At 39.0% G+C, this 27,676-nt stretch overlaps 1 protein-coding gene across 1 annotated transcript in view; it reads left to right on the forward strand.

The window, feature by feature from the left end:
• TTC26 (tetratricopeptide repeat domain 26) overlaps positions 1 to 27,676 on the forward strand; it is a 2,373,990-nt gene that overhangs the window by 840,582 nt on the left and 1,505,732 nt on the right. The window contains exon 8 of the mRNA XM_044073993.1: positions 12,214 to 12,288. Coding sequence (XP_043929928.1) covers positions 12,214 to 12,288 — 75 coding nt within the window. The remainder of the gene's footprint in view (positions 1 to 12,213; positions 12,289 to 27,676) is intronic.

The following is a 27,676-nucleotide window of genomic DNA, read 5'->3' on the forward strand; positions in this document are numbered from 1 at the left end:
GGACAATATGTCTGTAGTCTAGTACATAAACAAGCAGGGCGGAACAAAGTCCTACCCCCTATGTCGAGAAGCACTCAGACTTTGGCAATGGGCGATTTCCTCTCAACGGTTTCTGATAGCAATGCACATCCCTGGGAAGTCCAACGTCATAGCGGACAGATTGAGCAGAACTATCCTCATGCCTCACGAGTGGTCTCTAAATCAAGCAGTAGTAGACAGAATATTTCAGAAGTGGGGCCAGCCTTGCTGCGATCTTTTCGCAACTCTCAAAACAGCAAGTGCCTCGACTTCTTCACACTCTTTCCTCTACCAGGCCATCCCCCCAGAGACGCTCTTGTTCACAATTGGCCCCGGGGTCTTCTATATGCCTTTCCTCCCTTGCCATTGATCCCGCAATTAATTCAGAAAGCAACTGCATTGAGATCCAAAATGATCCTCATTGCCCCGTTTTGGCCTCGACAAGTATGGTTTCCGTTCCTGCACAGTTACCTACTGGAACAGCCTTGGCATCTGGAACCCCTTCCGGATCTGTTGACCCATCTCACGGGCAAGCTGCATCACTCTCTTCATTCCCTCAACCTCACAGCTTGGTTGCTCCACTTCCAGCCTTAGCCAGGCTTCCCCTTATTTCTCCTCCTGTTCATAATATCATTCTGGCTTCCCATAAGTCCAATACTAGGAAGACGTATGCGAGTAAATGGAAGTGTTTTTCGCATTGGGCACAAACTAAGTCCCTAGATCGATAAAAAACTGTTAACACCACAAAGTCCAGTGGCTTACCGACGAAGTTGACTCACAGCAGTTGCAAACAGCAGGTTTTAAAACAGCAACTTTTAATGAACCAGGCAAACAAAAAAAGACTATCAAAAAACATTTTTATTTACTAGTAACTTAATATATTTGCTTAGTACTGCTTTTTATACATAATGAATGTAAGAAATATATATATCATGTATAAATATATATGTACACAATATGTTGTAGGTAGTAATTTGAATAAATAAATTGACTTCATCAATTTGTCAATTGGTTAAAAACAGGTACCTATAACTGTTGAGATCTAAGCCTTAAAATTGGTTTGATGGAGATGTAGTCGTTAAGCCCTGGCGGCCTACAGGCATTTAACCTGATCTGCCACTCAGTTTCAAGGGCACCAACCATGTTATCAACATCACCCCCATCACCTGAATCAATCACACGACCAATAATAAAAAATAAAAACTTTTTAAAACAGTTACATTTTGTAGTGTGTATGTAAAGTCAGATCCCTCTTCTTAATGGACCTAAGATGTTCCTCCTAATGGTTTTACCCACATAGTAGGAATTACAAGAAGAACAACATGCAAGATATACTATATTTTTAGTGCAACAATTGCACTGTCCCGGACATTTGATGGAATATTTGTATCCATCTACACACACATATGAACCTTCATAAATAAACCTACACATCCTACAGAAACCACATTTCTTCATGTTTGACCTGTAGTTTCTTGATCCACTTTTTTCAAGAATATCCTTCATATTCTCACCTCTACTAAAGACCGCATTTGGACTATTCCCTAGTACCTTTTTGACCTCCTCACTTAAGGAAAAGTTCCAGACTTCCTTCACCATCCTTATAATAGCTGGTGACATCTCACTAAATTTCACCACCAACCGTAAATTACTATTCTGTTCTTCTCCACTACTCTCTATCATTTCCCTAATGTTTAGTCCACCTTTAATTTCTCCTCCTGTTTATGTCCCTTTTGACACTTAATAACAGTTTTAAAGGGTACCCCCTATCAATAAACATCCCGATTAGTTTAAACATTTCTTCTCTATATTCATCATCTTGACTAACTAATCTGGACGTCCTAACCATTTGGGCTTTGATTAATCCTTTCCGCTGATGAAATGGGTGGTGACTATTGAAATGCAATAGGGAATTGGAGTAGTTCTCTTTTCTATAGATGTTACTCTTAAAACCCCCTTCACCCTTACAAATCAATAAGTCCAATTTTTCCATGTAAAAGTGAAGTTCAAAAAGTTAGTAGTTTTTCCCAAGTAGTCCACAAATTCTTTTGCTGAATTTTGATCACCCTTCCAAAGAATCAGTATGAAAACCTATTATACATCAATATTCTTTCCAAATGGCTCCCAAGTCAATACACTTGCTGAAAAGGTCACCTTCAAAATTCAGGAAATTGTTCCTTAACACTACTTCCATCATATCTGTTAAGAAGTTAGTTTTCTGACCACTAAACAATCCACTTTGCACTATGGCTTCAGAAAATAACTCAAGGCCTTGTTCTTGTGGAATGACCGAAAACAAATTGACCACATCAATGGTCAAAAAACCAAAATCTTCTACAACCTAGCTCCTTAAACCTTTTCAAACAGTGCCATGAATCTTTAATGATATGATCTACCCCATCAAACATAGTTTTTAATGAAGTGTCTATAAAGGCAGCAATGGGTTCTGTTTTAGATAATGGGCCTATATTCCAAATGGTCTTGGGAATCCCAAATAATTTTTGGAAACTTGACCATCAAAAATTAAATTCACTTTCATTGATTGAACCTTGACAAAGTGCATCAAAAACACATCAATCTTCATATAGGCCCTATTAATCTCATTCACACAATTTTATAGGTTTCATCCCTGTTTAACAATGTCAGAAATGTAGTCGGTATTAGTCGTTATCACAGTGGCTTCATGAATCTGTATATCCCAGATTTTTCAACATCTGCAATAATTCCCTTTCTTTCTTTGTTAAATTATCATCTACCATATTACCATTTTTTAACATTTCTCTCAGGTGGGCCTCTACTATCTTTTCAAAACATAACACATCCTTGTGTAGTGGAGGCATAAAAGCACTTTTCCTTTTAATTTACTAGTATCTTTACTGATACAGCCATCCTGGCTTGTGTCACTTTTCCCTTTCCCTGCAAAATACATTTTCAAATGCATCTGTCTAGCAAACATTTTTATTTCCACCAATGTTTTCTACTTGTCCAGTCTAAACTTTGGAACAAATTTAACTCCTTTCGAAAATAAATCAAAATAGTCATCATTAACATTCAAACTAGTGTAGTTATAAATGCAATAATCATTCTTACGCAGGATTTTAAAATTGCTACCTTCTTTAATAACATAATCATGGTTGTCACCTTTTTCAAACACAGTGTCTGCTTCACATAAATCTTTATCAGACACTTCATCATTTGTTCATTTACAACACAATCTGTCACATCCATATTACAAGTACCTAAATTAACATTGTTGTTCTCCATCAAACTTTTGTCTTTAACAAAATTTGCACAACTATTCACACTACTTTGTTTGTTACTAACCAATTCACATAACATTGTTTCAACAGAACTACCCACTTCAGTTATTCCTTCTTCAAATTTAAAATCATTTCCCAAACACTCAACTTCCACTAATACCTCCCTCTCCTGCATTACTAAAAATCATTAAACCTACCAGGACTTTCAACATAATTGTAACATCATTGTAAGCACAAGTAACATTGTTTGCGTTCACTTTCCTCACTAGTGTTGAATGGATATGCACATTTAAATTTGTAATCAACACTATCCCTCTTAAGCTTCCTTCCTTTGTCTCCAGGCTTTAATCACATACATTTCAACATTTTTAATTGTCTTGTCAAAGTTACTTTTATACTGTTCAAACATTAAATCTGTAGTGATACTCATATATAACAGTTTAATTTCACTTTTAATTTCACTTGGCTTAGTTCATTATTCTTCAAAATAATGTCCAACATTTCCTGTTTCAGACCCCTAGAGTCACATAAAACTTTGAATCAACTGGATGAATGGATGGTTCATTAAACCAGAAGAAATGTTTGAATTAAATCCTTTTACCTCATTCACCTTCAAATGGCATCAACTTGAGCACGGAATACTCCCAATGGGCGAGTGCATTGAATCAATTTGTTCACCACACACTGCTACTCCTTCAAGATAACCTGCATTGTTTATCCATCGCGCTAGCAGCAGCTCCTGTACTAGTGGTTTGTTAGCTTTAATGAACCAGGCAAACAAAAAGACTATCAAAAAACATTTTTATTTACTAGTAACTTAATATATTTGCTTAGTACTGCTTTTTATACATAATGAATGTAAGAAATATATATATCATGTATAAATATATATGTACACAATATGTTGTAGGTAGTAATTTGAATAAATAAATTGACTTCATCAATTTGTCAATTGGTTAAAACAGGTACCTATAACTGTTGAGATCTAAGCCTTAAAATTGGTTTGATGGAGATGTAGTCGCGGTTCCCTGGCCTACAGGCATTTAACCTGATCTGCCACTCAGTTTCAAGGGGCACCAACCATGTTCAAACATCACCCCATCACCTGAATCAATCACCACCAATAATAAAAATAAAAACTTTTAAAACAGTTACATTTTGTAGTGTGTATGGCAGATCCCTCTTCTTAATGCACCTAAGATGTACCGATATTCGGTCCCGCAGCCTCCTAATGGTTTTACCCACATAGTAGGAATTACAAGAAGAACAACATGCAAGATATACTATATTTTTAGTGCAACAATTGCACTGTCCCGGACATTTGATGGAATATTTGTATCCATCTACACACACATATGAACCTTCATAAATAAATGATGAATATAGAGAAGAAATGTTTAAACTAATCGGGATGTTTATTGATAGGGGGTACCCTTTAAAACTGTTATTAAGTGTCAAAAGGGACATAAACAGGAGGAGAAACGATAAATACGCCCCAATTCTTAAAGGTGGACTAAACATTAGGGAAATGATAGAGAGTAGTGGAGAAGAACAGAATAGTAATTTACGGTTGGTGGTGAAATTTAGTGAGATGTCACCAGCTATTATAAGGATAAAGGTACTAGGGAATAGTCCAAATGTGGTCTTTAGTAGAGGTGAGAATATGAAGGATATTCTTGAAAAAAGTGGATCAAGAAACTACAGGTCAAACATGAAGAAATGTGGTTTCTGTAGGATGTGTAGGTTTATTTATGAAGGTTCATATGTGTGTGTAGATGGATACAAATATTCCATCAAATGTCCGGGACAGTGCAATTGTTGCACTAAAAATATAGTATATCTTGCATGTTGTTCTTCTTGTAATTCCTACTATGTGGGTAAAACCATTAGGAGGCTATGACCGGACTTCGAACATCTTAGGTCCATTAAGAAGAGGGATCTGCACAACGCACTTACATACACACACAAAAAAATAAGTTTTTTTTAAAAGTTTTTATTTTTTATTATTGGTCGTGTGATTGATTCAGGTGATGGGGGTGATGTTGATAACATGGTTGGTGCCCTTGAAACTGAGTGGCAGATCAGGTTAAATGCCTGTAGGCCGCCAGGGCTTAACGACTACATCTCCATCAAACCAATTTTAAGGCTTAGATCTCAACAGTTATAGGTACCTGTTTTTAACCAATTGACAAATTGATGAAGTCAATTTATTTATTCAAATTACTACCTACAACATATTGTGTACATATGTATTTATACATGATATATATATTTCTTACATTCATTATGTATAAAAAGCAGTACTAAGCAAATATATTAAGTTACTAGTAAATAAAAATGTTTTTTGATAGTCTTTTTTTGTTTGCCTGGTTCATTAAAAGTTGCTGTTTTAAAACCTGCTGTTTGCAACTGCTGTGAGTCAAAAGCCACTGGACTTTGTGGTGTTAACAGTTTTTTATCGGTCTCTGCCCTGGTGGGTGTTTGTGCTGTCTACTTTTCGTTTGCTAACAAACCACTAGTACAGGAGCTGTTTAGGTTATCTTGAAGGAGTTAGCAGTGGTGGTGAACAAATTGATTCAAGCCTATGAGACTGGAACTGCTAACAGTGGCAGAGAAGTACAATGCTTTACTTGGGAGTATTCGTGTGCTCAGCCGACTAGAGGAGTTGATGCCGATGATTTGAAGGTGAATGAACATTTCTTCTTGGTTTAATGAACCATCCATTCATTTTTGAGCGGTGGATGTGAGACCGTGTTTAAGGGAGCAGATTTTGAATTATGAGAAGTTGTGTAAAAGTATCGGGCCATCCAGTTGGATTCAAAGTTTTATGTGACTCTAGGGGTCTGAAACAGGTTCGAAGGGGCTCACGGTCTCTGGCGACCGATGGAGCGAGGAGGAAGAGAGAGGAGCCTTAAGAACTTGTGAGCTTGTTTGATCGGACAGGCTTGGAAATGTTGGACATTATTTTGAAGAATAATGAACTTAAGCTAAGTGAAATTTAAAAGTGAAATTAAACTGTATATATGAGTATCACTACAGATTTAATGTTTGAACAGTATAAAAGTAACTTTGACAAGACAATTAAAATGTTGAAATGTATGTGATTAAAAGCTCTGAGACTAAGGAAAGGAAGCTTAAGAGGGATAGTGTTGATTACAAATTTAAATGTGCATATCCACCTGATTCAACACTAGTGAGGAAAGTGAACCTATGGGGGCCAAGCAAACAATGTTACTTGTGCTTACAATGATGTTAACAATTATGTTGAAAGTCCTGGTAGGTTTAATGATTTTTAGTAATGGAGGAGCAGCCCGTCGGTCCAGAGAGGCGCATACAAAGAGAGAACCACAGAGGGAACACCAAGAAAGTTACAGTGGGAGAAGCAACAGGAGAGGGAGGTATTAGTGGAAGTTGAGTGTTTGGGAAATGATTTTAAATTTGAAGAAGGAATAACTGAAGTGGGTAGTTCTGTTGAAACAATGTTATGTGAATTGGTTAGTAACAAACAAAGTAGTGTGAATAGTTGTGCAAATTTTGTTAAAGACAAAAGTTTGATGGAGAACAACAATGTTAATTTAGGTACTTGTAATATGGATGTGACAGATTGTGTTGTAAATGAACAAATGTGGGGTGGCCTATTTGGTAACACAGATGAAGTGTCTGATAAAGATTTATGTGAAGCAGACACTGTGTTTGAAAAAGGTGACAACCATGATTATGTTATTAAAGAAGGTAGCAATTTTAAAATCCTGCGTAAGAATGATTATTGCATTTATAACTACACTAGTTTGAATGTTAATGATGACTATTTTGATTTATTTTAGTTAAATTTGTTCCAAAGTTTAAACATTGGTGGAAATGACAGATGCATTTGAAAATGTATTTTGCAGGGAAAGGGAAAAGTGACACAAGCCAGGATGGCTGTATCAGTAAAGATACTAGTAAATTAAAAAGGAAAAGTGCTTTTATGCCTCCACTACACAAGGATGTGTTATGTTTTGAAAAGATAGTAGAGGCCCACCTGAGAGAAATGTTAAAAAATGGTAATATGGTAGATGATAATTTAACAAAGAAAGAAAGGGAATTATTGCAGATGTTGAAAAAATCTGGGATATACAGATTCATGAAGCCCGACAAGGGAGGGGGCACTGTGATAACGACTAATACCGACTACATTTCTGACATTACTGTTAAACAGGGATGAAACCTATAAAATTGTGTCACGTAATGAGATTAATAGGGCCTATATGAAGATTGATGTGTTTTTGCGTGATGCACTTTGTCAAGGTTCAATCAATGAAAGTGAATTTAATTTTTTGATGGTCAAGTTTCCAAAAACACCGAAATTATTTGGGATTCCCAAGACCCACAAGGGTGTCGAGCATTTGGAATATAGGCCCATTGTGGGATCTAAAACAGAACCCATTGCTGCCTTTATAGACACTTCATTAAAAACTATGTTTGATGGGGTAGATCATATCATTAAAGATTCATGGCACTGTTTGAAAAGGTTTAAGGAGCTAGGTTGTGTCGTAGAAGATTTTGGTTTTTTGACCATTGATGTGATCAATTTGTTTTCGGTCATTCCACAAGAACAAGGCCTTGAGTTATTTTCTGAAGCTATAGTGCAAAGTGGATTGTTTAGTGGTCAGAAAACTAACTTCTTAACAGATATGATGGAAGTAGTGTTAAGGAACAATTTCCTGAATTTTGAAGGTGACCTTTTTCAGCAAGTGTCAGGGGTAGCAATGGGGGCCAAGTGCGCCCTTTATTTAACACGGTCTTATTGACTTGGGAGAGGGAACATATTTTTCAAAACCATTTGGAAAGAATATTGATGTATAATAGGTTTTTGGACGACATACTGATTCTTTGGAAGGGTGATCAAAATTCAGCAAAAGAATTTGTGGACTACTTGGGAAAAACTACTAACTTTTTGAACTTCACTTTTACATGGAAAAAAGAGAGTATTTCGTACTTGGACTTATTGATTTGTAAGGGTGAAGGGGGTTTTAAGAGTAACATCTATAGAAAAGAGAACTACTCCAATTCCTATTGCATTTCAATAGTCATCACCCATTTCATCAGCGGAAAGGATTAATCAAAGCCCAAATGGTTAGGACGTCCAGATTAGTTAGTCAAGATGATGAATATAGAGAAGAAATGTTTAAACTAATCGGGATGTTTATTGATAGGGGGTACCCTTTAAAACTGTTATTAAGTGTCAAAGGGACATAAACAGGAGGAGAAAGCTTAAAACGCCGCCCAATTAAAGGTGGACTAAACATTAGGGAAATGATAGAGAGTAGTGGAGAAGAACAGAATAGTAATTTACGGTTGGTGGTGAAATTTAGTGAGATGTCACCAGCTATTATAAGGATGGTGAAGGAAGTCTGGAACTTTTCCTTAAGTGAGGAGGTCAAAAAGGTACTAGGGAATAGTCCAAATGTGGTCTTTAGTAGAGGTGAGAATATGAAGGATATTCTTGAAAAAAGTGGATCAAGAAACTATAGGTCAAACATGAAGAAATGTGGTTTCTGTAGGATTTATTTATGAAGGTTCATATGTGTGTGTAGATGGATACAAATATTCCATCAAATGTCCGGGACAGTGCAATTGTTGCACTAAAAATATAGTATATCTTGCATGTTGTTCTTCTTGTAATTCCTACTATGTGGGTAAAACCATTAGGAGGCGAACATCTTAGGTCCATTAAGAAGAGGGATCTCACTTTACATACACACTACAAAATGTAACTGTTTTAAAAAGTTTTTATTTTTTATTATTGGTCGTGTGATTGATTCAGGTGATGGGGGTGATGTTGATAACATGGTTGGTGCCCTTGAAACTGAGTGGCAGATCAGGTTAAATGCCTGTAGGCCGCCCAGATAACGACTACATCTCCATCAAACCAATTTTAAGGCTTAGATCTCAACAGTTATAGGTACCTGTTTTTAACCAATTGACAAATTGATGAAGTCAATTTATTTATTCAAATTACTACCTACAACATATTGTGTACATATATATTTATACATGATATATATATTTCTTACATTCATTATGTATAAAAAGCAGTACTAAGCAAATATATTAAGTTACTAGTAAATAAAAATGTTTTTTGATAGTCCTGGTTCATTAAAAGTTGCTGTTTTAAAACCTGCTGTTTGCAACTGCTGTAAGCCACTGGACTTTGTGGTGTTAACAGTTTTTTATCGGTCTCTGCCCTGGTGGGTGTTTGTGCTGTCTACTTTAAGTCCCTAGATCCTTTCCATGCACCCATTCATAAGGTTCTAGATTTTCTGGCAGAGCTTTTTCATTCAGGGTCATCGTCGGCCACTATCAGGGTACAATTAGCGGCCATTGCTAATTTTCATGTTGGGCTCTCAGAAGTAAATATTATGTCCCACAAACTTTGTAAAGCCTTCCTCAAGGGCATCTTTTTGCTTAGACCTCCAGTTAAAGATCCACCTCCACAATGGGATTTGAATTTAGTTCTAACCTCATTGATTCTGCCTCCTTTTGAACCTGCAGCTTCTTGCTCCCTCAAGCTTCTTTCTTGGAAAACTCTGTTTTTAGTAGCCATAACATCTGCCAGAAGGGTATCGGAACTTCAAGCTTTGTCTGTCCGTCCCCCTTATTTGGTCTTTCACAAAGACAGGGTAACTCTCAGAACAAACCCTTCCATCCTACCGAAAGTGTCCTCGGAAGCAAATCTAAACCACTCCATTGACTTGCCTGTCTTCTTCCCAGACTATGCCAGCAGGGCTGAACAGAAATTACATTCATTAGATGTTCATCGCCAATTACGGTATTATCTAGACAGGACAAAACAACTCAGAAAGTCAGACCAGCTCTTTCTCTCTTATGCTGCAGGAAAGAAAGGGCTTCCGGTATCGAAGGTTACTCTTTCCAGATGGTTGACATCTATTATTACCTTTGTCTATGAGTTGAGACACAGGCAACTTCCATCTAGGCCTAAGGCTCATTCAACCAGGGCACTATCAACATCAACGGGATTTCAAGCAAGGTTACCACTAGATGCCATATGTGCAGCAGCTACATGGGCTTCCAAACGTACCTTTATTGCCCATTACAAACTTGATATAGCCTCCAGAAATAGAGTTGACTTTGGTTCCACCGTACTCAGGAGTTTGTTCCATTGAGCCACCCAGGACTAAGATGCTAGGGACACTGTCCCATCCAGCAAGAATGAAGGTGAGAATGACAACTTAACATTAAGAAGTTATGTTCTTACCATAACGTTCCATGTTAGTTGTCTTCTTCTCGCCTTCTTTCTTGCGTCCCTCCCTCCTGCCCCCTAGCCTGGATAGACTTCAGGTCTCTGAGTCCTTCCATTTCTGGAGATGTAACATGTTACGGTTTCCCAGTATCCTTAATGTTACTAGCAGGGAACCCGTACTTGCAAATGAGGATTATGATATTATATTTATACTATGTCTTAGCTTCCAAACGAGATCTGGGGAGTTAGCGCATGGTATTGTGGGTTATAGGGCTGCCTCGAGCCGGTAAAAATATCTCTCGAGCTATAGTATATCCAGCAAGAAAGAAGGTGAGAAGAAGACAACTAACATGGAACGTTATGGTAAGAACATAACTTCTTATTCCATAAAGGCAGTTTCCACCTGTACAGCCTTTGCCAGTAGATTACATATTGATGCTATCTGTGCAGCAACTACTTGGAACTGTAGTTCATACATTTGTATCTCATTATAGACTTGAGAAGAATCTAGATCTTGTTCATCCTTTGGTTCGACCATTCTCATGGATGTCCTTCCTTGATACCATCTGCATCTATATACTTGGGAATGTATCCCATAGTTGAATCTTATGAAAATAGACAACATTGGATATGAAAGTTATGTATGAAAGTTATGTACTTACCGTAATGATACATCCATGTTGTCTGATTTTCGTCCTGTTTAACTTCCCTCCCACCTTCCCCTTCCCAAATTGTCACATATAGGACTCAGATGACTGGTAGACATTGGCATTCCTTGTCTGTGAGCAGCCATTACTGCCATTGTCTAATAACCCTGCCATTTTTTTCTATCATGCATTATGGAACTTGTCTTGAGTGGGAGTTATTCCACTAGCATATGATTACATTGATTTACTTTTGGATATAGTATTTCAGGGGGTATACTCAATCTGAGGTAGTAGGGTGGAGTTCAGGGAATTATTAATAGGGGAGGAGTCAGAGCCCTGCAACCAATGAGCTTCATATTCAGTGTCAAGGTTGGATACAGTTGGATCCAACAACCCATGGGTGAACTGGATGAAAATCAGACAACATGGATTTATCATTATGACAAGTACATAACTTTTGTTTATCGACCATGGGATAGGCAAGGCCAATCTCTAGCCAAGTAGGATAGGTTAATTCAAGCATAAAAAGAGAAACAGACTAGGCTTAAAAAGGCCTGCAAGGGCAAATTAGCCTGGTACTTGCCTATGAACCTTTGAGACAACTATGTTCTGAAAATGCAAATCCAAGAATTTCTAGGCACAAATATATATATATATATATATATATATATATATATATATATATATATATATATATATAAAATATACAGTGTTTTCACTGCTTAGAATATGTTACAGATTCAGGGGAAAAAAGAAACTAATCAGAAGAGCTCTGGAAGACTTATTATAAATGCTAATAGATATGAAAGATGGGTTGTACTGCAGAAATATTTTTGCTTTTCATATTGAAATCTGTCTCCGTGGTTGATTGTGTTAAGTTTATTACTGTAGTCCAAATAAGGTATAAGGACATGATCATTGTACAGCATTTCCAAAACACTTCAAAGTATTTGCCAGGCAAACAACATGAGAAAACTTCAATAAGCATGGCAGACAAAAATTAAAAAGTCCTCCTTAATTTTAATGCTTCATTTCATTTTCATAGGCAGAGCTTAAGAGTTTGATGGACAGTACCTCTTCTTCCTTTCAGTTTGCTAAAGAACTCATCAAACATAACCTGGTAAGCCGTTTGACTTATTTATTTTTTCATTCATTTCAATGCTTCAGAATGTTGTGTAGTTTCATTCCATAATACATATCTAAATTCTCAAATAAGTTAATATATTTTGATTGCCAGGCTTACAATGTACACTGGGCTTCAAGAAGTTTACTTTCTCTAATCAGGTGTTCATTTTTTCTTGTTCTCATATTCATCAGAATTATTTTTGAACAAAGTTAGTGGCTTGTTCTGTTTGCAAGTAAAAGCCTATTCCATAATCTTCAGAGACATTGTGTAAATTATCTGTCAAGTGTTTTTTTAATATTACTTTAGTACTAGATTTGCAAATCTGCTGTTAACTCTTTAAGCAGTACCTTCCAGGCGTGAACTTTTTTTGAATATGACTAGATCAGACACTGACTTACAGAACAGGAAGCATGTTGCCAGTAAGAAAGTATAATGAGGAATTTAAGGTGATCCTGACCACCTACTGTAAACGAATGGACTGATCAGCGAAGGCACAGTTTCACAGCAACAATGAATCCTTCAGTAGCTCAAGCTCTTCCCCTTACCCATAGTCCTCTACATTAGCTAGCCTCTTCAGATCTTGTTGCCAACATCAGTATTTTATTGTGATCCACATCAAGCTTGTGTGTTGCAAATAGTTTTCATTGAATTTCCAATCAGATAAGTTTTGCATTTTAAACTAGTAGATTTGTAATTACTTGCTGTTCTGCCCAAGGATAGTTTCTATAGGTTCTGTAGGTTTTCTGACTGTTTCCATTCCCTTCAGCTGTCTTCCCCCTTTCTATTCTCCTCTGTTTCCCTCTCTTTAACTTTACTCTTTTTTCATTGTCATTTTATATAATTCATAGAGGTGAATTTTATATGATGCATAAAGACTCAATAAGACAAGGCTCTGGCTTCAAAAAATGCTACCAATGTACCCATAAGATTCCACCTCTTGACCCACATGAACTCTTTGTGTCTTGGTGTCAGACGTGTTGATGTACTCTGTATTTTCTGTAAAACATGGTCCTAAATGATTTGCTAAAGAGTGACCCCACTGTCTCTGGTACAGAAAAACTTTCTCCAGAAGATTTCCTTAAAGAATATAACAATCTCTCATCAATAAATGCCACACCTCCCACAGATCATACATTGCCCTCCCCATCACCATTCATCCCCCTCTTCCAATTCAAATGCATACGTTCCAAAGAAGTCTCTATTCTACTTAAAAATATTTCCACTGACACCCCTCCTGGATTTGACAACATATACCATCTATATCTACCTGTCACACACATATGTAATCTATATCTCATACAAAACATCTTGCCACAGAGTTGGAAAAAAATTGACCACTATCTTCTCCAAAATAAACTAATTGATACTGGCATCAGTCTAGATGCTGCTGCCTGGTTTTAATACTTCATCACTGACAGACACTTCAGAGTTAAAATAGGATCTTCCCAATCAGAATCTGCATCTGTTACAAAAGGTGTATAACAAGGATCCATTTTTGCCCTCATCCTCTTCTCCATATTCATTAACAAATTTCTTTGTGATCTTCCCCATCTACCATTTATCCTGTATGCTAATGACATGGTCATTTACTGATTGGTTCACTGTCACAGTAACATTTGGTGCCAACTCCAGTCAGGCTTATATGAGCTCAACCAATGGCTTATAAACCATAAACTACTTCTCAACTCCACCAAGACAAAAACTATACTTTTTGGAACTCCACAGAAAATTCAACAAGCATCTAACTCTTTATCTTTAACCTACACAACCATTCCATACAGACATCCTCCACCTTCAGATCCCTAGGACTATAGCTTGGTCAGTCACTTAACTTCCATTTCCACGTATACAAAGTGAGAACCAAAATAAACTCCCTCCTCTTCTGGGCCAAAAAGATCTCCGATTTTCTATCCCAACTATCCAGGGCAGTGGTTGACAAAGGAGTTCTCCTTTTTTAACTTGAACATGAACTGCCAGTTTTTGCTTCTGCCTTCAAGAAAAACTGCCACACTCCACACTATCTCTAACAGTGTCTGCCGACTCATTACAAACTCACCTTTCAGTGGCATCACTGTATCACTCTAGAAAAAGCCAAATAGCTACCCATAAAACAAAGATCTAACCAACTTTTAGGATACCAACTCTACAAAGTACTTTAGCTTCACACATCTACTTCCCTTGCAGCTAGACTTTATGAAAAGAATTCCTCATACAACCTGAGATACTGCACACAAGACCACACCATCTCACATTACCCCTAGAACCAAACTCCACAGCACTGCACGTTCTTTCTTATTTTATTATTTTTATTATTTTTCTTTGGAATGCTCTTCCCATCAACAATAAGGAAAGCAACACTTTATTCCAAATTTAGAATGCAATTCAAAAATCACTTCTGTATCCAAGCCAAATGCTCCTGCTTGAAAACACAGGACATATCACCAAGCCTATCTCCTCTCTCAAGATTCACTGAAGATTGACCCACTTTAGAAACTAATGTATATATTGTACATTATATTCTGCTTGATTGTGCATTGTTCTGTGCTTGTTCACTGGAATGTATATACACAGTTTTTTTTTATATGTAATCAGTCTGAACTATTCTTTTATTGCTTACATTTCTGTATTTTTTGCTTGTGAAATGTTTTGTTTTTCACCCAGGGTGAGCCTCAGATTGGTCAGTATTGATCAGTGCACTACTCTGGTAGACAAATATGAATAAATAAATTAAGGAAAAAGAAATAGCTGGCAAGTTGGAGAAGAGAAAAGAGCTACTTAGATGAATCAGAACAACCAGTTATTGAGAAGTCCCCTGGCTAAGGTTCCTAGACTCACTTCATCTTCTCCATGTCCAGGACCTTCTAGCCTCTGTCCGCTCTGCTCCTTTGTACCATACCTCTTCTAAGCAGGATTCATCAGAGCTGAGAAGGAGCATGGGGACCCTCTTGTTGGAGCAGGAGCTATCCAAGTTCTCATTTTCCCAACCAGCTTCAGCTGTATTCATACACTCCCCCCACATCTCTCAGGAGTGTTAGTTATCTGGCCTGGGACAAGATGATGGCAACCTTTACCAAGCCCCAACTTCAGATCGGTGTACTCTCTGTAGTCCTTGTTGCTTTATTACCTGCCTTGCGCCCAGTTCTGGCACTACAAGTCTAGAAGCTAGTAGGTGAACCCATGCCAATGCCCACAACATCCTAGGATTTACTTTCCTCGATGCCTATACCCTCAGTACCAGTAGAGATGTTGGTGTCAACATGCTGTTGCTAACTCCCACTAGGCCTGACAGGGTCAGTGCTGATGGTTTACTGTCAACATTGGCCTGGATACCTACGGGGCGACTTTTGGTGTTGAGCCTTTTGGTCTTCGGTCCTTCTGAGCTAACACCTGGTCAGGTAGCCTCGGCATCTGGGTTATCAGCTGATAACTTTCAATGATCAGTGCCAAGACTTTGCCTTCCACCTTATATGGCACTGTTCTCAGTGCTGAAACAGTTCGAGCCAGCAGTTTCAGTACGTTGGTGGAACCTTCAGTGTCAAGGCAATCATCAAGGATGTAGCAGCTCAAAGAACCACCTGCTGCACTGGTTCCACCTTTGTACACCTCTGATTTGGGAGCTGCTGCTCAATCACACATCTTACCCATTCAGGACCAAGGACCAGAAGGGTACCCAGAATATTTCATGTCTCAAGTCTGGGTTAGGCTCTCCCTGAGGAATTCCAGATGACTCCCCCCAACCCCGAGCATTCCAAAGAAGAGAGTGCATAAGAGAAAATGCATAGACGGCCCCCCCCAGAGTCTTCCACCCCAAACACAATGTTCAGTGAAGTGGAGGCTTCACCCCTGTCCCCCTGAGGATCCCTAGTTTGAGGAAATTTTAGAAATCATGCAGTCCATTGACCCCCCCACCTCCCTGGAAGAAGAGATCCTGCAAAGAAGCCTTTAGATCTTCAACCCCATCAGCCTGGGTAGTTCCTCATACCGACATTGGAGTAAGGGGCTACTTGTAGACTATATCCCAGAAGAGAGACTGATATGGATGCCCAGGCCATTCATTCCCCCAAACTAGGATTCCAGAATGATGGCTATGCTAGGAAATTGAGATAATGTGTCAAGTACATTTTCCATCAAGGCGATGAATTACATGGCACATATGAGACATTTTTGGTGAGAATTTGTCGACAAGACATAATACATTCTAAAACAGCTTTCCAATGGAGATGTTCATAAACAAATTCCATAGCATTGCTCTCCTTGCACCTCCCTCATAATACTACATATGGAGCAACTTTTTCCTCAGGTTCAAGTATTACTGAGAGATGTCAGGCCTGGCTGCTGTTGACTGCTTTTGTGGCACACTTCAAGGCAGCCTTCATGAATGCCTTATTTGATAGAGATGCCCATTTTGGGCAAAAGGTAAAAGAAAAGTTGCAGCAGTGTGAGCAAGAAGTTAAGATGCCTTCAGGTGTTGGTGTCAGATTCTCGGCTACTCAAAGCTCATTTCAAAGAAAGCAAAAAGGAGCCAGGCATATTTGGTGCACAGTCAAAAAGCTCCACAAAAATCTGAGGCAGACAATAGAGACTGAAATGAAAGAATGGAGGGTATCAAAAGGAAAGATGGAGGAACATCCTGCGTATATTAACGAGTATGGAAGAATTGCACTAAAACATTCTTTCTTTTGAAATGAACTCCAAGGCCACAAAGATGCTAGCACAGAGACTAAGGGTACAGACAGTGGAAAACTATCTAGCTCTATTAGGAATCCTTCCTCCAGCAAGATGGAAATGGGACTAAACATGATTTAAAAAATATTTGGAAGTTACTATGCCCAGCTGTACAGTGAAGAGAAGATGGAGAGGGACAGAATGAGGAGGGCATATGAATTCCTTAGTGTTCTACTAATTCCCCAGGTATCTCTAGACAAAAGTGAAAAACTTTTGAAAAATATAAATGCAAAGGAAATAAAGTGGGTTATACAACATCGAACTGTTTGAAAACACCAGGACTGAATGACATGCAAGTGGAAATTTGGAAGCTTTGAAGGGAATAAATGGTAAAAATAGGATTGAGGCTATTCAGTGACATCCTCAAGGGGAATCATATCCTAGAGTCATAGTTGGAGGCAGTCATGGTGGTGCTGACTAAAGAAGGAAAGGCAGACTCAGAGGCTTACTAGCCCATATCATTGCTGAAGTATGACTATAAGTTATTTACACCATATTAACGAAAATATTGTCTAAAATGGTAACCAATGTGGTAAATGCAGATCAGTTTGGTTTTGTCTAGGGTAGGCAAACCTTTGCCAACATTAATAAAACATTTTTATAATAAAGTAAGCTGAGCACAGAAAAGATATAATTTTAATAATAGGGTTCAATGCAGAGAAGGCATTCAGCAGAGAGAGAGTGTATGTGGGGGTCCTTTATTGGTTCTTAAGAGATTTGGAATACCCAATTGATGGGTGAAATTATCAGGTGAATTAATACACCAGTAAATACACAAAGTAAGGTGTTAGGCTCCCTCTCAGAGAGTTTCCAGTTCACAAGAGGCCCAAGACAGGGCTGTCCATTATTCCCATTGTTGTTGCCTTGTATGTAGATTTATTGGCAACTGAAATTAGAGAATCCATACTGCAGGAATACATCTAGTATGGGAAACAGGAGAAGGTTGCTTTATTCATGGATGATGAAATATTGTATTGTACCTGATGGACCTGGAGAGGGATATCCCAAAGGTATTTGAAATATGAAGGGAATACAGTAATATAGCAAGCTAAAAGGTTAGTGAGCACAAAACAAAGGTCATAGCATTAAATAATAATCTGACCAGGCTACCCATCCCCGCAAATTAGGACTCCAGTTGGTACAATCTTACCCATTTCTTTGGGGATGTGAGAGATACTTAGATGAAGGAATTAGATGGAAAGTAGTCCAAGATGCAAAAGAAATAGAAAATACAATATCTATCTATATATATATATATATATATATATATATATATATATATATATATATATATATATATATATATATATATACACACACACATATATGGATAACATAAGATATAGCCTATATAAATGTTTCTTGTACCTTTAGTTTTATACACAGGACAAGCATATTTTATGAAACTAGACAAAGGGATGTGAGCAAGAACAAATAAGAAAATAGCAGCCTTCTTGTGGAATGATAAGAAAGCAAGAGTGGAGTGGGATAGACTAGTTTTGCCAGATGAGTAAGGAGGTCTGGACTCTGGATATACTGGACTTGAAAATGTATTCTCTGGCAATGCAAGTTATATTGATATATTATCTCCAATATACCCAATACATGCTGAAATGGAAACAGATGGTGTAGAAACAGGAAAGAGGATGAAAGGGCACAAACAGACTAAAGATTTGGTCCCTAGTGCCAAGTAGACAGTGGAGAGACACAGCTGTATGTGAGAAATTTTAAGACCTGATTAAAAATATAAGAAATCAAGAGCTCTTAACAATACTAGCTTCAATCAGGGTGGATCTTGGGATCTCTCATTATTATAAATATATAAATTATCTCATTTTTTTATGCAAAGGGGGTATTAATCAGGTTAATTTATTTATGAAGAAAATTAATAATAATAGGTTTGGTTCAATGTTTGAAATTTCAGCCTGTCATGAACAGGTAGTCTTTTTAGACCTAAACTTAAAGGGAATTAATGGTAGAGGCATTTCTACCTCTATACATAGGAAATTTGAAGATAATAATAATTTTCTTCATGGCTGTAGTTTTCATCCCCCGCATTTATTGAAGTCATTACCTTATAGTGAATTTGAGAATTAAACGCCTTTGTAATAATGAAAATGATTTGGAAATAGAGTATAATAAAACTTTAGTTATGTTCATTTAAAAGGGGTTATGAAGAAAACACTGTCTGCATGAAATGTTTTGATGACATTGTGATCTGTAGTGAGAGTAGGGAACAGGTGGAGGAGACCCTGGAGAGATGGAGATATGCTCTAGAGAGAAGAGGAATGAAGGTCAGCAGGACTAAGACAGAATATATGTGTGTGAATGAGAGGGAGGATAGAGGAATGGTGAGGATGCAAGGAGTAGAGGTGGCGAAGGTGGATGAGTTTAAATACTTGGAGTCAATAGTTCAGAGTAATGGTGAGTGTGGAAGAGAGGTGAAGAAGAGAGTACAGGCAGGATGGAGTGGGTGGAGAAGAATGTCAGGAGTGATTTGTGACAGACGAGTACCTGTAAGCGTGAAAGGGAAGGTCTGCAAGAGGGTAGTGAGACCAGCTATGTTATATGGGTTGGAGACAGTGGCATTGACAAAAAGGCAGGAGTTTGAGCTGGATGTGGCAGAATTAAAGATGTTAAGATTTGCACTGGGTGTGACGAGGGTGGACAGGATTAGGAATAAGTATTTAGAGGGTCAGCCCAGGTTGGAAGGTTTGGAGACAAAGCCAGAGAGGCACGATTTCGTTGGTTTGGACATGTGCTGAGGAGGGATCCTGAGTATATTGGGAAAAAGATGCTAAGGATGAAGCTACCAGGTAACAGGAAAAGAGGAAGGCCTAAGATAAGGTTTATGGATGTGGTGACAGAGGACATGCAGGTGGTTGGTGTGACAGAGCAAGATGCAGAGGACAGGAAGAAATGGAAACAGGTGATCTGCTGTGGCTACCCCTAACGGGAACAGCCGAAAGAAGAAGATGATGAAGAAAACACTGTAAGGGAGGCACTTGATAAAATTAAAATGAAAAATAGTAATAGAAATGTAGGTATAAAGAATACAGATCATATTGCAGAAGAAAAGAAAATGTATATGTTCATGACTTATGATTTATTAAGTGATAAGGTAGTCCCAGTTATAAAACAATATTGGGGCTATTTTTTGAAATTTAAGGAATTTTCTGGTCTGTGTACTAAACCAATATTTTCTTTCAGAAAGGGACGTAGTATTAAAGATAGATTAGTACATAACATATTTCAAATTCCATGTCCTAGTATAGCAAATGCTTTACATGTTTTAGGTACAGTTCCTTGTGGAAAATGTATCTCTTGTCAATATGTAACGCTGAGTTTTCAATATATTAATGGATGGAAATTCAGTGTATTATCAAATTTTTGTTGTACTACTGAATGTATTGTATATGCATTGAAGTGCCCGTGTTACAAGTTTTATATAGGGGAAAGCAAAAGGGCTTTCAAACTTCGCTTACAAAAACACGTAAGAGATATAAAAAATTGTAAATATGAAAGCCGATTGCACAACATTTTTTAAAATATCATAAAGAGAACCCAGAGGATTTACAGGGCACTATTTTAGAATAAATAGATAAGAGTAATTATTACAATGTTAAAAGCAAGCTTCTATATAAGGAAGCTTTGCTTATTTTGAAATTTGGGACTTTAAATCCTGATGGTATGAATGTTTCTTGTAATTGGAAAGTTTTAATTTAATTGTTTAACTATGTAATTTATTACTTGATTGATTTATTAAGTTGTATATAAGGTGTGATTTAACAAGGTTCTATATTCCATTGAAGGCATTACATGTCGAGGCGCAGTAACGTATTAAATTTGTTTTTTATCTTGGACTGGATTGTTGTACTTGTTTGATATTCTCTTAGTCCGTGTGTTTTGTGGATCTTGGGAGATACTGGGAACAAATGTGGAAGGATACCATCATGAGCTGGAAACAGGCAAAAGGTGGGGTTGATCTAGGAAAAAGATGACACTTCACATACCTGGGGCCAAAAGTGGAAGCAAATACTTTCAGAAGGCTTGTATTGACAGGAATAGCAACACCTGTGCAGATGGCAATGTTAACAGAAGTAAGAACAAGGGAAGCAACAAAAGGAGTGTTGATTTTGTGGGCCTATAATAACCAGATAGATAATTATAGGGAGTCAGAATATAAACTAATGCAAAGTTTGGTAAGTATTTCTGTAATGATCAGTGGCAGAAAATATACTTGGCTACAAGGTATGTGACATAGGCAAGAAAGGTTAGAATTTTCACTTGTTCTTGTCACGAGATGTACTTTTGTGTACCACAAAAGCTGAATGAAATTTTCCAACAGGTGGGCAACACTGGTTGGATATGTAATGTGGGAAATCAAGGCAAATGGAGTCATATCTTTTGTGGTTGTAATAGCTTAGGTATACTTAAAATAGATATCCATTTATGCATTTTTCATTCCTATGGTCAGGAATGTTTCTGTATGTATTTCCATCCTTTCCACCGATAACAACAATAGTATGTGGGAGAGTATCCTGATATGGGTAGAAAGGCCTGACAAGAAAGGCAGAAAAAAATAAAAGAGTAATGAATAGAGGTCAAACAAATTCTATTTAAGGGTAAAGGAGGGAAGAGAGTACAGTTGTGTACACTTACCATAAATGTAGATGTTTGAGTGTATTCACTGTTGCAGTCATTACATTTGGGCAATCTGCTGGCAGGTTGCCCTCAGTCGGCCTGATTAACAAAGTCTTGGGTCCTGTGTCAGTTGCTGTCCTTTCTTCCATGACGTCAGGTCATCAGGGGTATAAAACATGCAGCCGACGCCATTACATCAGTTTTCCTTGCCCCAGATGTCAGGTGCCCCCCTAATGGGGAGCAAATAAACACAAAAACACAAAGGTATACCTCCAACCAAAGGCAAATACACCAAAAAGGCTTTTAAGCATAGGAAAGGAGAGGTATAGTCAGAAAAAACTAGGGGGCTGGAGGGAGGGTAACCAGGACTGCAACAGTGAATACACACAAACATCTACATTTATGGTAAGTGTACACAACTGTACTACATTCTTTGTGTTTCACTGTTGCAGTCATTACATTTGGGTAGATTCCCAAAGCTGTGGTTGGGAGGAGGAGTTTATACAGCATTAGGGCCAGCTATAAGGCCCTGCAAGACAGCAGTGACAAAGCCAGCTCTGGATTTAGAGAAAATTGGTAAATGATAGTGCTTGGTGAAAGTATGTACAGAACTCCAGGTAGCACCTTCTAGGATATCCCTGATAGGAACACCTCTGATAAAGGCTGCAGAAGTAGATGCAGCCCTGGTGGATTGAAATCTCTTCTCCTGGGGGATAGGTTTTCTATGGTGCTTATAGCAGAAATTAATGCAATGGCTTATCCATTTAGAAATGGTTTGTTTTGAAACAGCCTTCCCCTCTGCCCCTGCAGCAAATGCTACCAGCAATTGTTCAGATTTTCTTAGAGATTTAGTCCTATCCAAGTAGAATCTTAGTTGTCAGAGCACATCCAAGGAATGCAGAATCCGTTCCCCTTTGTTCTGTGGATTGGAGAAGAAGGTTGGCAAGTGAATGGACTGATTAAGAGCCACACTGGAAACCACCTTGGGCATGGAGGATGGACTGGTCCTGAGAGATACCCAGTCTGCATGAAAGATGAAGAAAGGCTCCACTGCCATAAGGGCCTGTAATTCAGATATCCTTCTAGCTGAAGTGATTGTTTAAAGGAAGGCTGTTTTCCAAGAAAGAAATTTTAAGTCTGCAGTAGCAGCTGGCTCGAAAGGAGGTAGAGTGAGTTTCTCCAAAACAAAGTTAAGGTCCCAGGCAGAGGTAGGAGCTCTCCTGGGTGGTCTTGAGGGAAGAGGGGTGGTTCTGTGTCATAGTGAGCTGAAATAGCTGAGGCGTGGATTTTAATGGAGGAAAAAGACAGGCCCTTGTGAAGCATCTCAGTTAAGTATTGCAAATTCTGAGGTAAAGTGGGCGCTGCTGTGCTCATCCCTAAAGATTGGTTCCAGGCACAGAATCTTTTCCATTTGTAAGCATAACATTTTCTAGTACTAGGTCTCCTCGTCTCCAAGATGAGATCCATCACAGGTTTGCTGAGGGATGATAAGGGTGAATTTAAGTGATTAGCCAGGCTGCAAGGTTCAATGTTGGAAGCTGAGGGTGCATAATTTGGTTCTCCTGCTGAGACAGCAGGGAGGGGGTCTGAGGCAGGTGCCATGGAGATATTTGTGACGCACTTTCCCAGGAGGAGGTACCAGTGTTGGCGTGGCCATTCTGGAGCAATCAAAATCATACTTGGTTTGTCCTGTTTGACTTTTAGTAGAACTTTGGAGAGCAGAGGCAGAGGGGGAAAGGCGTAGACTGATAGGTTTTTCCAGCTGAAGGACAGAGCATCCACTTTCCAGGCTTGTTTGTGGGGAGTCCTTCTGCAAAACTTGTCCAACTGGTAGTTCATGGGGGAGGCAAATAGATCTATGTCTGGGCTCCCCCATTCGCTTGTCAACATGTCGAAAATCCATGGTTCCAGTTTCCACTCATGTGGGTCCACAAGGTTTTTGCTTAGTCTGTCTGCCAGTGTATTCAATTTTCCTGGCAGTAATTGAGCTTGTAGATGCACTTGGTAGGTCAAGGCTGTGTTCTACAATGCCATGGCTAGTCTGCAGGGGGGGTAGAAATGTGTACCCCCCTGCTTGTTTATGTACCACATAACTGTGGTGTTGTCCGTCTTTACCATTAGTTGTCCTGGAAGAATGTAGTCCTTGAAGGCTGTCAGAGCATTCTGTACAGCTGACATTTCTTTTTGATTGATATGTAGGTGCATTTGCTTTGGGTTCCATTTGCCCTGAATGCACTTCCCTGCCAGGTGAGCCCCCCATGCATAGTCTGATGCATCTGTAGTTAGGGTTTGGGCAGCAGGGGGTAGTGTGAATGGTAATCCCTTGTTTTGGTGGCAGGCTTCTGCCCACCATAGGAACTCTAGGCATGGTATGATAGGAATCATTGTTTCCAGGCTGTGACAATGTTGACTCCATTGACTTTTTAGATACCACTGTAGTTTCCTCATATGCAGTCATGCATAGGGAATTAAAAGAATGCAGGAGGCCATGAACCCCAAGGCTTGCAGTATTTGTCTTGCAGATAGCAGGGTTTTTGTGGCCACTTGTTTGAAGTAAGTTACCAAATTAATTTGCTTCTCTGGCATGAGGAAAGCCATCTGGGCAGATGTATTTAAGCCTGCACTCAGGAATGTAATCTGTTGACAGGGTACCAGTTGTGATTTCTTTTCGTTTATGGTGTACCCCAGACAAGTTAGAACCCTTTTTACAAACGCCAGATTATTTAGAAGTATGCCCTGGTTTTCTGCCTGAATTAGACAATCTCCTGGTATGGGTATATTTGAATATTTCTTTGCCTGCAAAATGCAATAACTGGAGCCGGGCACTTTGTGAATACCCTGGGCACAGTAGACAAGTCAAAGGGCAGTGCAGAGAACTGATAATGCAAGTGGCCTGCTTTGAAGCGTAGGTATCTCCTGCAAGATTCCCTGATTGGGATGTGCAGGTATGCTTCTTTTAAATCCAGAGTTGCTAACCAGGCGTCTTTGCCTAGCATACGAAGTAACTGGTGAAGAGTCAGCATCTTGAATTTTGGAATCTCCAGAAAGGTGTTTAGAGTAGACAGGTCCAGTATTGGACACCATGGGTACCAGAAAAAGCCTGGAATAGAAACCTTGTCCCTTTTCCTCTTCTGGTACCAGTTGAATAGCCCCCATGCTTAAGAGGGAAAGTACCTTTTTTTGAGCCTCTGCCCACTGATTTGGGGGCAGGTCTGGCCACCCATTTGCTGTTGGCAACATGTGGAAATGAAATCTGTATCCCTGGGACACTATATTTAAAACCCATTTGTCCTGGGTTATGAGTTCCCAGTTCTTTGCATGCAGAGCAATCTTTCCCCCCAAAGGGGCGGTTAAAAGAGAAGTGCTTGCTAATTTTAAAAGGAAGTCATTGAGACTGTTTACTATGGGGGGGGGTGTCTTGTTATTTCCAGATTTGGAAGTGGAGGCCCCCCCACTGCTTAGTTCTGAGAGTCCCCTGGGACTGAAACCTGGGGTTTTTGTTGTCTCTGGGTTTGACTTGAGAGAATCTGGAAGGGGCTGGAAAGGACCAATTCTTAGTAGGCCAGTGCCTACTAAATCTTGGAGGTTGCACTTGTAAGAAATCTTTAACAGTTTGCATAGATTTAGCTTTATCTTCCATCTTTTTTAGAACTTCTTCAGCCTTATTGCCAAACAGGCGGTCCTGATTTAAAGGAGCATCCAACAATTTAGCTTTAACATGATCAGGCAAAGATTGCTCCTTAAGCCAAGCATGCCTTCTAAGTACAGACCCAGTAACAGCAGCCCTGCAGGAGGCCTCTAAAGAATCAAAATCACATTGCAAAGTATGTTTTCCAATTTTTTCAACAGAATGCATTAAATCCTGTAAATCTTTATTTTCCACACAGTCAGGAATCAACATCATTTTCTGTTTAAGCAGTCCAATAATATGCTGTTGATATTTTAACATATGAAGTTTGCAGTTTAAAGCTCTGATTGCCAAGGTTGCTGAAGTATAAACCTTTTTACCCCATATATCCAGTGCCCTGGAGTCTCTATCAGAAGGGATAGGTTTTTTAGCAGTAGAAGCCTTAATGCCCTTGGGTCCCTGAAAAATGGTTTCTGGATCTGCAACAGGATTTTTGAAAAGGAACCTGTGAGGCTCAGGAACCCTGTAGTATCTGTCAGGTTTACTAGGAGCCAGAGGCAGGGAATCAGGGGCCAAACTGGATTCAGAGAACACATCATCAACAATGTCTAGTACAGGAGGTATAGCCAAAGGCATATGCTGAGGTAGAAGAAGGAAATCCCTAAGCCTCTTTTTTTGAATCAGAAAATTCCTGGCTTTCCCAGTGGAAATGCTTCCTTAAAGTATGTAAAGTTTCCCCAAAAGAAAAATCCTCAGGAGGGGAAGCAGAGGGAATGGAATCTTATGCATCAGAATCCTCATAAGTAGGTATGGACAAATCCAGGTCATTAGAAGAGTCAGAAGAAACAGAATCCTCATCAGAAGATTCATAATCAAGCTCAGACCTAGGCCTCTTGGGGGGGGGGTACCCCCTGATTAGAGTAATTAGATCTTCAGCCATTTTTATCATTTGTTTTTTAGGCATAGGGGCCTGAACATGTGGCCTGGGCATTGTTTTTTTTACATGGATCGAGATTTAGGCCTTAGTAATGAAGGCGGTGTCGAATTAATATGCAAGTCTGTAGGCATGAATACACCCTCGGAAGCCGGTGCCTGCACAACGGCTCTGGACCCATCCAAGGTAGAGACATCCGCGGGTTCCATAGGTGAAGCATCTCGCAGCATACCGGACTCCAAATGGGTCTCAGTAGAGGCCTTTGAATCAGACGTAGTGGGTATCAGGGGCTGGGAAAGCACCTCACTGAGTACTGGCAAACTGGCGACTGGCTTAGGAGAAGCGTCGTCGGCAGTTTTGGACCTTGGTGGCCTGTCTCTGTCTTTATCGTTGCGTTTTTTTCAAAAACCCGGTAGTCGGATGGCTAACTGGTGACATTTCTGGGTAATTAAACCGAGAACTGAAATATTTAGAGGCAAAAATGTACCGACGACGGATAGTGCGCTGATTAAGTAAAGCACAAAACTTGACAGCAAGGTACGTCGTGGTCAGGGCCCAGGCAAGGAATACAGTACGAATGAAAATCTTTATGAGGTATTTGCTTTCCACAAGTAATGCAATTATTAACTTTTACTGACATCAGTAAGGAGCAAGAAAAAGTTTCCCCAACGGGGTACTTAGCTTTAAGTTGAATACTTTGGTTCTGAAACTCGAAAATGAAAATTTCAGGAGTCAGCCGACCGGCACTTGCGAACTGCTTCTGGCACCGCACGGCAAGAAAGACTGATGTAATGGCATCGGCTGCATGTTTTATACCCCTGACGACCTGACGTCATGGAAGAATGGACAGCAACCGACGCAGGACCCAAGACTTTGTTAATCAGGCCGACTGAGGGCAACCTGCCAGCAGATTACCCAGATGTAATGACTGCAACAGTGAAACACGAAGAACATGAAAGAAAGCTGAGTACAGTTTCACTGAAAAGGATATAAAACTCTCTTAACCTCTGTAGCTCAAGAACAGAAATCCATGTCTGGGCAAAGTGGCAAAAAATGAGATCTGAGGTATACCAGGAGAGTGGGGCATTATGAGTAAAGGGAGGAGCTCAAGAGCTGGATATATGAGTCTGGTAAAAGAGCCTGAGTCAGATCCAATGTCTGATCTAATACCCATCAGTTGAGGAAGAATGAAAATGGACAACATAGATGCATCATTATGTTGAGTACATAACTTTTGTTTTTTATCAATAGGGAAAATTTAGGGGTAAAATTAGACAATCATAAGAAAGGGAAAAATTATTGTAATTTTTTGGTTGTATATCATTTTCAAGCCAAACAGTTATATAATAGTTTGAATCTAATCAAAAAAAAAAAAAAAAAAATGAGAAGAATCTGTTTTCACTGGAACTAAAGGTAAAAATATTCAGTGTCCAGCGTTCTCACTGCCTAAT

Source organism: Protopterus annectens, chromosome 1.part1 (assembly GCF_019279795.1).
Source record: "Protopterus annectens isolate FY-2018-M chromosome 1.part1, PAN1.0, whole genome shotgun sequence".
Lineage (NCBI taxonomy): Eukaryota > Metazoa > Chordata > Ceratodontiformes > Protopteridae > Protopterus > Protopterus annectens.